Source organism: Macrosteles quadrilineatus, unplaced genomic scaffold, assembly GCF_028750875.1.
Source record: "Macrosteles quadrilineatus isolate MER2022 unplaced genomic scaffold, UCM_ALF_1.0 Scaffold_2__2_contigs__length_208266976, whole genome shotgun sequence".
Lineage (NCBI taxonomy): Eukaryota > Metazoa > Arthropoda > Insecta > Hemiptera > Cicadellidae > Macrosteles > Macrosteles quadrilineatus.
In genome coordinates this window covers 150,314,359-150,326,190 of record NW_026542595.1, presented here as the reverse complement: position 1 = coordinate 150,326,190, position 11,832 = coordinate 150,314,359, and the positions used below count along the sequence as shown (strand labels likewise).

Below are 11,832 nucleotides of genomic sequence, written 5' to 3'. Positions count from 1 at the left end.
TTTGCGCATGGAGCTGTTAAGTTTAAATATTTTTTTAGTTTTTGACCATAGATTAAACATAACATGAGATAATTCGTCTATTCTGTAACAACTGATTACGTATTATCATTGGCTATACACCGTAGACTTTGTAACATGTAACATGACTTTGTAACGCGGACTTCCGGTTAACATGGCGGTAGACGATGAGAACTCTGACTGTGCTGTGTGTAATAAAACAGTGAAAGAAGACCAAGACGGATTATTCTGTGATGGTTTCTGCAGGAGGTGGTTCCATATAAAATGTGCGAAAGTTCCAAAAAGTGTTTTTAGTGACATAAACAGGCTACACCAATTTATTCAGTGGACTTGTGAAAAGTGCCTATGTCGCATGGCAACCATGAGAACGTATGTATGTAGCAATGAAAATTGTACAACTCTCCATGAAACAGTCGGTAAACTACTAAAACTAGTAAAGGATCTTAATCAAGACCATAACCAATTAATTTCAAAAATGGAATCATTGAATCAGAATAACATTAAACTAGAATCTCGCCTAACCTCAATTATTTTGACAAAAATGCCGGAAGTTCAAAATCAAAACATATTTCAAGCAGACGACAACGTCCACCACGGCGACTGCAATCTGACCACAACGGAATCATTTGAATCCGCTCCAGAAGGAAAATCTGACCACTCTGATAGGGGTATAAATCCTAGGTGGGCAGATTTTCCCATCCTTGTTAGTCAGTCGTGACGTCATCGTTGATGCGATGCAGTTATCGTACTGGTATCGCATAGCTCCACAAGTCAATAGTCGATATCGAATACCCCTAATTTACTTTACTTGAGAATCGCTGAAACGAAACGCTTCCATCTTCTTTCTCGAATCTTGCTTGGTTAGGTTCAGGACTCTAGATTCTCGTTCTTTGGTTCTTTCTTTGTTTTTGTTTGGTTGGATTGCATGTAATGTCGACAAGCGTAACGAAAGAAAAGTTGTTAATCGTGTTTTCAGATATAACTCACTAGTTTAATTTTTAATTTATACCCGTACTTAACTTACGAGAAGTTGTTTTCTGGATAGGCCTAGGCCTAGTTTAACTTAAATTATACATTTTTATATTTATATGACTTAAGTATTAACTTAGGCCTAGGCCTATTAGAGGATTTTAAATGGAGGCAACAGAAGATAATAATGATGGTGATCAAGTGGAATCGAAATTACACTTTGTTAATACATACGACCAATTTTCTATTAAAATTGCAAGAAACCGAAGTATCTACGTATAGCAAATTTGTTTGCAGGCGTGCTTGTAAGCAGGATTTTGGCCATAACCTGTATAATACTATAATTAGCTTCAAGTTCTTGTTTATCTTTTACTTGGTCACAAGCCAAGTCCAACTTGGTTATAAGCTCCTTATTACCGATAACACAATTAGATTTGCATATGAGCGGTAAATTTAATTTACAGACCGTTCTATAACTTTAGTTTAAAAGCGTTTTCTACTGTGACTATCACAATCATACTTCATATTCATAGATTGTAGAGAAACAACCTAAACCTACATTAATAACAACCTACAACCATAACCATCAACCATGATGTTATGTTAACGAATTCGACGCGAATAACGATCAAATATCGATAGACGATATTTAGAACTACATCGACTTCCCGAATCGATCGAATCAACGTGACGTCACGACTGACTAACAAGGATGGGAAAATCTGCCCACCTAAATCCTAAGACCATGACGATTGATATGACGATGTCAAATGTCAGTAATGTCACTGAAATGGACAAGGCAAAAAAAAATCAGCAGCAGACGACATTGCGCCAACAGAAGAAGCATCTGACAAGAAGAAGAAGAACTGCATGTTGTCAACAGACAAATCTGATGTTGTCTGGACTACTGTTGGTAACAAACATAGGAAGAACAAGACCAACCTGACGAGTGATGAGACAAGTAACAACCGTGTTAGCGCATCTCATGTGGACCATAAGCTGAGTTATGCGGCAGTAGCTACCTCAAACATTAGTGCCAAAGTTATTGCTACGAACCAAGACAGACAAGAGGCAAGGTCGGTGACGAGAAGAACCGTGACTAGGCCTAGATCTACAACCGCTAAACAAGTTCTTGTGGGGACTTCGGATGATGAAACCCTAAAAGGGGCAAAGAAAGCCTGGTTACACTTGGGGAAAGTCAAAAAAGGTACCGAGGTGGCCGATGTTCAAGGCTACGTGGCTAAAGTCTTCCCGGGAGTGGAATTCCAGATTGAGAAGTTAGAAACAAAAGGCTCCAATGATAGTTTCAAGATAGGTTGTGACTTTATCCACAAGGACAAAGTTTTGGATGGCAAATTGTGGCCCAAGAACATTACATTGAAGCGTTTTTTATTCCGGGAACCAAGGAAAAGTGCAGTGACGTAGGACATGTTGCTGTCCCAGTGCCCATCTCGGATTCCTTAGCTTTTACAGACAATAGGACAATACAAAATCCTCTAACCTCAAATGTGCCTAGGAAGCACGACTTGGCCAGGGATGTGGCTCCTGTACCTAAAACTAGTAATCATATGGTATTTGGCTATCTTAACATTCAGTGTTTGCGTACTAAATTAAATGTCACCTCACTTTTTTGCGAAGAAAATCAATTAGACGTTTTCTGTGCCTGTGAACATTGGCTAGGAAACGATGAGATACACGCTTTCAGTAAACTGAACTCATTGCAACTAGTAGCAAGTTTTTGTCGTGACCTGCACAAGAATGGTGGTGTCTCTATATATGTGAAACATGACTTGCTCACTGGGTCTAGGCCTATTAATCTTGTGCAGTATTGCAGTGAACTCGACATTGAGATAGCTGGTATAGAACTGATGGACAAATCCCTCATCGTCCTCAGCATATATCGCTCGCCTGATGGGCAGGTTCTGAAGTTCTTCGATCTGCTCGACCAGTGTCTAGGCTATCTTGCTGGTTTCAAGAAAAACATTATTTTGGGCGGAGACTTCAACATAACCCTCAATGCCAACGATGTAATGGCCAATGACTTCGTAGATCTTCTACGCTCTCATGGACTGTTCATCACTAGTCTTCTGCCTACGCGTGGACCTCGCTGCCTTGATACAGTGGCCACAGATCTTAACATATGGGAATATCAGGTTTGGACAACCGAACCGTATGTGGCGGACCATCAAGCGGTTCTCATGGAAGTCAACTCCAGTATGGTGAGTCCTTCTTTAACAGTTCCTGCATGGTTAAATCTCTATACTAGACATTATAGGTTATTAGATGAAGATCTTATTCCTAGTTTTAAACATGCTCTTTCACAGGTCCCCTGGGATGATGTCTTATTTGGCAAGCAAGCCGAATCGGCTTTTGAGGCATTTTTTGATGCATACAATTCAGTTTTTAATACTTTTTTCCCCTTAAAAGTCAGCAAAAAAGTAAACCCTCAAACCAAAAAAACCCCACTCCGGCCTAGGGACAAATCTTGGTTTACTGCAGAGCTGAAGCAGATACAAATGTTTGTTCTAGCATTCAGGGATAGGTACATGACAGCGGAGACCCCCGCCAATAGGGAGCATTTCTTTAATCTTTACACCAGAGCCAAAAGGTTGTATAGAATTAAAATAGACCAGGCAAAGAAAGCTTCTAATGTGAGGCTCATTGAAAGCTCGCTAAATCCTTGTAAGGCGGTTTGGAACTTGGTCAACAACAACCGTAATACCGGTCAAGGGCCGTCACCTGCCTCTAAATGTTCTGCTAGCCCCGATGACTTTAACACCCATCTCATCAGTACTGTAGCAGGCATTGTAGGCACCGCTCCTGTAGATAATAATGAAGTAGTCAAAGGCATACAGTCTCCTGATGCCAACCTTTCATCCTGGCAACCTCTTACACCAGAGAGCCTTGTCACCATGGTAGGCCATTTTAAGACCTCTCACAGCCCCGACATATATGGAATGACTACTGTCATCCTAAAACACACTGTTAATATTGTTGCCATCCCTCTTTGCCAGGTCCTGAACTCTTGCCTGAGTGCCGGAATATTTCCTAGAATTCTAAGGGTGTCTAGAACTGTCCCCATATACAAAAAAGGAGATCCAGCAAGTGTACAGAGCTATAGACCCATATCTATCATACCAACCTTCGCTAAGGTCTTTGAAACAGCCATCAAACTCCAGCTAGTCTCTTATCTTGAGCGCAATAACCTGATGTCCAATCTTCAACACGGCTTCCGTAAAGACAGATCAACTGTCACTGCCGTCTCTGAGCTCGTACATCGCATTCGACAAGCCTTTGAGGATACCAACACTGTTGCCTTGACATTATGTGACTTGAGCAAGGCATTTGATTGCGTCTCACATGACATTCTGCTTGCCAAATTAAATAAATATGGGGTGCGTGGTGCAGTTAACGACACCTTTGTGACATATTTGGAGAACCGACAGCAGGTCGTCTCGATAGCTGGAGCTAAGTCCCGAGCTCTCAATGTTCCTCACGGGGTGCCTCAGGGATCGGTTGTGGGCCCTGTCCTCTTTCTGATAGCCATAAACGATCTTGAGCTAAGTGGCAATGCACTCAGGTTTGCTGATGACACTACCCTAATTTCTGTTGGTAACAATCCAGGAACTGCCTCAGAAAGAGCTGAAGTGATGTTTAGGGCAGCAAAGGACTGGTTTGAGACAAACAAATTAAAACTAAACCAAGACAAGACACAAAAAATCCTGTGCTCACTTAATTCAAACTTGGCTCAGGACGTTGTCAAGGTAAATCTGCTAGGCTTTACGATTGACCCAAAGCTGAGTTGGAAAGACCATGTGGATAACGTGGCTAAGAGGTTGTCGAGAGTAACACATCTTCTCAGGAAGTTAACGAGACTAGTTGATAAAGCTTACCTAGTTGTGGTCTACCACGCTTTATTCCACAGCCACGTTACTTACGGTCTCCAGCTATGGGGTCATGCAGCTAATGTCTCCAGAATCCTAAAGCAGCAGAAGAAAGCTCTGAGAATTATGACTGGCAGCGGGCGACAGGAGCACTGCAAGCCTATATTCGCTGACTTGGGCATACTCACCATTCATAGTAACTACATCCTTCAATGTGTCAGCTACGTACACTCCAATGTAAATACCTTTACCTCCAGACAACAGGTGCATGCGCATAACACCAGACGCAAAAATCACATTGACGTACCCTATTGTAGGCTCAGCAGGACAAAAGACGCTTTCCCTGTCATGGCCCTCAGACTGACCAATAAGTTGCCGGTTGCAGTAAGGGATTTAAACCACAATCAGTTTCAAGCAAGGTTAAAGTGTTGGCTAAAAGCTAGGCCGTATTACTCACTCAAGGAATTCTTTGAGGACGACCTTACAGGACTCTAAATCTACCGCCATAAAGTTTTTTAAGTTCTTTTGGTCTAATGACCATACAAAAGTCTGTATATACTGTAAATAGTTTTTGTAAATATTGACGCAGCCTATCCAGCTTATGCTGGTATCAAGCCAAGGAGGAGGTAATAAGGTAATAAGGTAATAAGGCAATAGAAGTGTATAGTCAATAGTTTTATCAATGCTGTAATGTAAGGGGTTGGTTATTAATCATCATAATTGACTTTTAGATACTGAAGTTTTCGTGTACCTACTTAGTTCCACAATTTTATTTTATTTATTCCAACGGCAAGATCACCAATTTACAATGTGGATTCAAGAAGCCATGTGGTAACAACATGCATTTTCAGAAAACTTAACAACTAACTTAAATCTATGACAGAAACAGAGAAACATTGGTAACAGGAAATATAATCTTGACTAGGAAAGCAATAATTAACAATGAAGTACAAAATAATTGTGAAAAATCAATAACACAGATTAGAATTTGGTCTGGCAATTGAAAAGCATAGACGGAATGTAAATTAAACGTCTTATAACACTTAAAACGCATATTCAAGCTTATACTGTTACCCACAAGACGGTAAATAAACATAAAAGGTGGTAAGTGGTGATCGATTTCGATTGGACACTCCAATCATCATCAGACCCAATTACGGCCACCTTTAACTCCATGCCACGGCCTGGTAGAATTGGCAGTAAGGCTGTTAACCTATGGCAATGTCAACACATATTACAAGAAAGAAATTTTCTTGAGGATAATCAAAAGGCATATTAACCTGCTTGAAATAATTCAGTAGGCCTACATTAATAATTAATAGCTATGCGATACTACACTACAGCTTGCGGACAGCTACACGCCGCGCCACAAAACTTAAGTTGTTTCACTCTGTTCATTTAACAAAAAAAAAAAAAACTTAACAAAACTAAGCATGATAGAAAGAATAGTTAAGTACAAACAGTAATGTATATTTAATTATCTACAACTTTTTCACAGATGAAACTACTCTGACCAACAAACAAAAATGTTAGTAGAAACTTTTTCACTTTGATTTTCCAAACTTTTCTGTGTTAATTTTTTAAATATTATATATACTGTACTACTAAACGAAATTTCAATTTTCAAAACTACGCCATTGTATAAAACATTTATTTGCTAACTCTGTACCAAATCTCAAAATGTTATCTCAATTCTAAGGGTGTAAAAATGCAATGTATTTAAGCCACGATCACTATAGTTCCATACTACTGTAATGGTGAAACGGCCGGGCTGGGAGTAGAGGCTTGGTGCGACGTTGCCAATTCTTGCTGGCCGCGGCCTTTGGTAAGCCGCGACCTTTGGTCAGCCGCGGCCTTCGAAGTGGCAACGTCTTAAGTCACGGCCGCCTTTTAACTACAGGCCGCGGCCTGGTAGAATTGGCAACATTGCAAGTGGTATTGTTCAGTGACAGACGTCCCATAAGATAACATGGCAGACATGTGACATCAGCTCATATATTAATTCGCAATTTATTGATTTAATTTTTATTTTATGAACATAAATTTACTAAAACATTGAAAATAAAACATACAGAATTAAAAATTGAAACAATATGAATTAAAATCTATATCTGTACATTTTTAAGCGGAGTCAATAAGCTATTGTCTTAGTCCAGTAATCAATCTTTCGAAAATACACAAAAACCATTGGTTGCTTCCAAAAAAATCAGCTGTTCCAACACCACTTGCGACGTTGTAAGTTCGAAGGCCGCGGCCTGGAGTTAAAGGCGGCCGTGCTTAAGTAGGGTTGTAACAGCTGTTTTGTTTGGAAGCAACTATGGTATTTGTGTATTTACGAAAGCTGAACTATGACAATACCGACTCTGCTTTAAATGTACAGTTATAGATTTTCAATTCTGTACCTATGTTATATTTTCAATATTTTAATAAATTTATGTTCTTAAATTTAAATCGATTAAAGTGCAAATCAATGATTCTTCGAGGTTGCATGGATTTTCAAAAAGCCATAGCCTAGCCATCAGCTTAAAAACAAATAAAAGAAAAAATGTTTTTTTGTGTAAGTAAACAAAACGCAACAAAACAAACGTCGACGAGCGACGCGACGAGCCGTCGAACGTCGAATGTCGATTGTCGAAACGAAGCCCACCCTAACCTAACAAGAAGACAGAAGAAGACGAAGCCTGAAGACGAAAGCTAAGATAACACTAAATGCAGTTGAATTAAATACGTGAGTTTTATTGTTTTTCATCTTAATTGTGCGGTGTTTTAATTTTCGTTGCGCATCATGATATTTTGTTGTTTACTCAACCTTTCATATGAATCGTAAGCATTTTTGAAAGTCTCGACGCATAGGCCTAGACAGTAGACGTACTAGGTCAAAGTTATAGACAATGAAAATATTGTAATTAGTAAAAACTCACTTACTTAGGCCTACTTGTATTAACCCTCCAAGTGTCCATAGTTTAGGCCTTAATGTCCACCTATTTTTGGCGCATTTGCAAGGTTTTATTAAAACGGATCTGAGAAGTTTAAAACAATGTTAATTCTAATGTTCTATATACCATTTTGTTTGGAAAATCATGGGCTTCAATATTATATATAAAACATAAGGAACATTTTTTCAAAAAAAAAAATTTTTAGGTAAAAAAAAATATAATTTCGAAAATTTTCAAAAAAAAATAAGTTCGCGCTCAATGAAATTGTATAAATTATAGGCCTATAAATATTTGAAAATAGCCACTTTGTTCTAAATTTTATGAGGATTACAAATATATAATAATATAAGGAAGTAGATTTGCAAATAAATAAGTTATGGGCAAAAAACTGATTTCAGTACATAGCGTTTAGCTAAGAATGCATAGCCTAACCATAGCTAGGAATCTGGCTGATAATTTACATCAATATCACTACCTACTTCTTCAGGATCATCAACCAGCACTTCAAAACCACTTAAATCTTCTTATAATGCACCACGTATATTACTACTTTTGATTTTTAACACTAAAACAATGATAAACGTAATACAACCCATCAGTCATCGGTCCGGGGGAACCTAGCTGTTTACAAATACACGCACGTCAGCTGTCTGCTACAATATTTTCGGAACTAAAATGAATAGCGCTTAGAGACAGACCTCTGGAGAAAGCTTAGAATATTACGGAAAGAACGATACCTAACTCGATCCAGTTCAATCCGATTCAGTCAGTCATAGAGCCTTCGCCGTAAACGATGTCTGCGTGTCGAAAAATCGACAAGTAACACTACACAAAGTGTGCTGCTTGTCGAATTTTCGTCAACTAACACTGGGAGGGTTAAGTTACTCGAGGTTTCCATCCTTAATGGAGCAGACGAATTGATTGTGTAAAATATTTATTAGACTTGTTAATAGCAAATGAAACTTATTGGCTACACTTTGAAACTGAGATTTTGTAGGCTAACCTCATAATGTGAAGTTCTAAGGGTTCCTCCTCGCTGGACTTCCAAGCTGTATTCAGTTTGAGAATACTGAACTTATACTAGTGATGCACGATTGCGAGATGTTACAATCAAAACGTTTTGATTGTTTGAACCTCTCGAGACGTTTCGATTGTAATTTTACTTAGCGAAAGGTTATTACCGAGATGTTTGTGACTACCTATTGTTTTGTTTCAGCACGGCTTCTCTCATATCTCGCATTCGTCTCGTCTAGAGAACCAAGAGGCGAGAAGTCCTTACCTAGAGTCCTTTTAACTTAATGAGATGTTCATGGCGATTGTTTCGTTAAGTGCGGCATTGTAATTTATTATCATCTAATTTCTATCGCATCAACCGGGGATTGACCCACAGTAAAAGAGCTTAGCCTATCTTACTTCAAAATCAAGGAAGGTTTACATATGGATGTATCACTTACTTTTTCTACGGAACTTAATACCACCCAATAAAAACTAACTTATTGACAAGGCGATATATTTTACAAACAATGTTTGTATTTATAAATCAAAATGTTTTAACGATATAGAAGATTCTAATAAATGTTATGTTAATAGTAGCCTATTTCTTATTTACCACTAACTTAGGTGAAACCCGTCGATATCGACGGTTGCTTTAAAGGCTTAGGCCTACAACAATTCTTCTAACTGCATCAAAAAGAGTGACATTATAAAAAACACCTCGTTCATATGGTCATGCTGCTTCATTGACAACAAATAATGCAAATGACAAAAGCAATGCTGCATTTCCAAAAAGCAAATAGGCTACTATAAATTGTTACGTAGATAGTGACAATTACATGCATTGTTGTTAATCAACGTATCTTAGAAAGGATGAGGATATTTAGTTCAAAAGGAACACTACCTTTCTGTCATGACAGTATGACCTATAAATGGTAATTACTCTTTGTGAAATTTGTTTTACAGTCAAAGTGTAAAGTTATTTTCACAAATCTCACTTAAGGCCAACCAAGTGGGCAACGGTCCTTAATAGGCCATTGCAAAACATCTGTCAAGATATAGGTAGCCTACTATTTTAGGCAAGGTTTGTGTGTTTGGATGTTAGTGTTGAATATTAGATACGATAAGAGCACAATGAAATTCTTCTGCAGATGAATAATCCGTTGGTTAAGAGAAATATAAGCCGAATTAATAAATGTCACAATCCAAGTGCATTAAAATGGCTCTGGCCTGAACTTTTTTGTAGTATCGAGTTTGGGTATTTTGATCATGTTACTATCTGGGTAAGTTACTGGTGCACTTTGAGAAATTTCTTTTAGAGTAAATTAAATGGTTTTTGTTGCTGAGTAGCGCTAGTAAACATGTACAACCCTGTTCGTTAGTTTAATAATATCAAAGAGCCTATTGTGTTTTCACTAAAAGCTGAATGAATACATCAAAGTAACATCTCTAAAAAGTCTGCAATAAATTGCAATTTAGCAGATTAGCCCTAATGACTTTCTAAATCATGCACATTTTTCTTATAAATTATAGAAAAAATAATCTAGTTGCTTTAAACCACTATTAATTTAACAAAATATGGATACGGCTCATAATAGGCAACGTGCCCTTCATTCTTCATGTGCCAATTATTTTATATTGTACTAGCTGGCCCGACAGACGTCGTCCTGTCCTAATGTGGTTTTATGTCAAATGCTTGTTCATTTTCAAGATGAGCTCGTTCGCATGGCTCAATCACGTCTTGGTTGAAGTTTGTTCGCTACGCTCACTCACCTTTACGATGGAGCCCGTTCGGCGCTCACTCCCCTTCAGGTTAGCTCGTTTGCTAAGCTAACTCGCCTCCAGGTTAAAGTTCAAGTGGTTGCAAATTAGCTGTTGTCATGAATTTAAAAAATAATAGTGCTGCACTCTGTTGGTAAACCTATTAACTTTTTAATGCTATTGAACATCACAGAATCAAATTGTTTAGTTGAGCCAGCTGTTAACATTCTTTAAATCCCATTTAAATATGAGTACTCATAAGGTTAACATGGTAAACTCCAGACCCACTGGGGCGGAGCTCTTTTGACGGATCTGCACCAAACTTCACACAAACCATCCTTGAATAATGCTTAAAAGTTTCATTACAACCTGTTGAGCGGTTTCGGAGTCCATAAAGGACAAAAAAACAAACAAACATAGCCTACATTGGATTTTATATATATAGATAGACTAGCAGAGTACCCGTCCTTCGTACGGGATTGGCATATCAGTATAAAATGCTTAGTACAGCCGGTTCTCATTGCATACCTCTATCACAGTTTTTTGTTGCTGCTTAATTCAAATTAGCTGTTTTCATAAACGAAAAATAATAATAGTGCTGCACCCTGTTGGTAAATCTTATAACTTTTAATGCTTTTGCATACCACAGAACCAACCTTTTTAGTTGCAACAGCTGACTAAATTCTTTAATTCCATTTAAATATGAGTACTCATTTAAGGTTAACATGGGAAACTCCAGAGCCACTGGGGCGGAGCCCGAAAGGATTTTTGAGATAAGAATATGCCTATATGTTAATCGGGAATGTGAGCTATCATCATGCCATATTTCAGCCCAATCCGTCCAGTAATTAATGTGTGATTGAACTTCAAACAAACAAACAAACATACAAACTTTCACATTTATAATATTAGTAAGATTACACAATCGGAATCTTTTCCAATAATTGAAAACATGTATGAAAACAATCTCATGAACCTATGATGATCTGTCTTGAATAATATGACAAAATATCGACAAAAGTGGTCAAAAAGGCAGACACCAACCCGTACAATAGATATAACGTAATTTGATAAGAAATCATTTTAAGAGTTACTGTAATATTAAGATTTTCCAATGATTTCGTAATTGAACGTTATATTGCAAATCATGTGATTATGCAGAACAAAATAAATTTTAAAATCAGAAAATTAGTCTACATTGCAAATATTACTTTTTGACATTTACTCAGTAACTCCCTATAATATGTGTTGTTTAAATACAATTTAAATAT

At 37.8% G+C, this 11,832-nt stretch overlaps 2 protein-coding genes across 3 annotated transcripts in view; both read left to right on the top strand.

Annotated features, from left to right (window-relative positions):
* The first annotated feature begins 2,555 nt into the window (after positions 1 to 2,555).
* Positions 2,556 to 5,366, top strand: LOC128985029 (uncharacterized). The gene has a single exon (XM_054404404.1). The coding sequence runs from the start codon at positions 2,556 to 2,558 to the stop codon at positions 5,364 to 5,366; it is 2,811 nt and encodes a 936-aa protein (XP_054260379.1).
* A 2,066-nt stretch (positions 5,367 to 7,432) lies between these two features.
* The window catches only part of LOC128986570 (general transcription factor IIE subunit 1), a 38,721-nt gene continuing 34,321 nt past the window's right edge, over positions 7,433 to 11,832 (top strand). Inside the window, exon 1 of one of the 2 annotated variants that reach the window (XM_054407003.1) lies at positions 7,433 to 7,599. The gene's annotated coding sequence lies outside the window, so the exon portion shown is untranslated. Of the gene's footprint in view, positions 7,600 to 7,631; positions 7,695 to 11,832 lie in introns of those variants that run through there. The other variant, XM_054407004.1, reaches the window with a different exon arrangement.

Bases quoted from the DNA above. Each gene is read 5' to 3' on its own strand.
- LOC128985029 (XM_054404404.1), top strand. From the start codon at position 2,556: ATGGTATTTGGCTATCTTAACATTCAGTGTTTGCGTACTAAATTAAAT.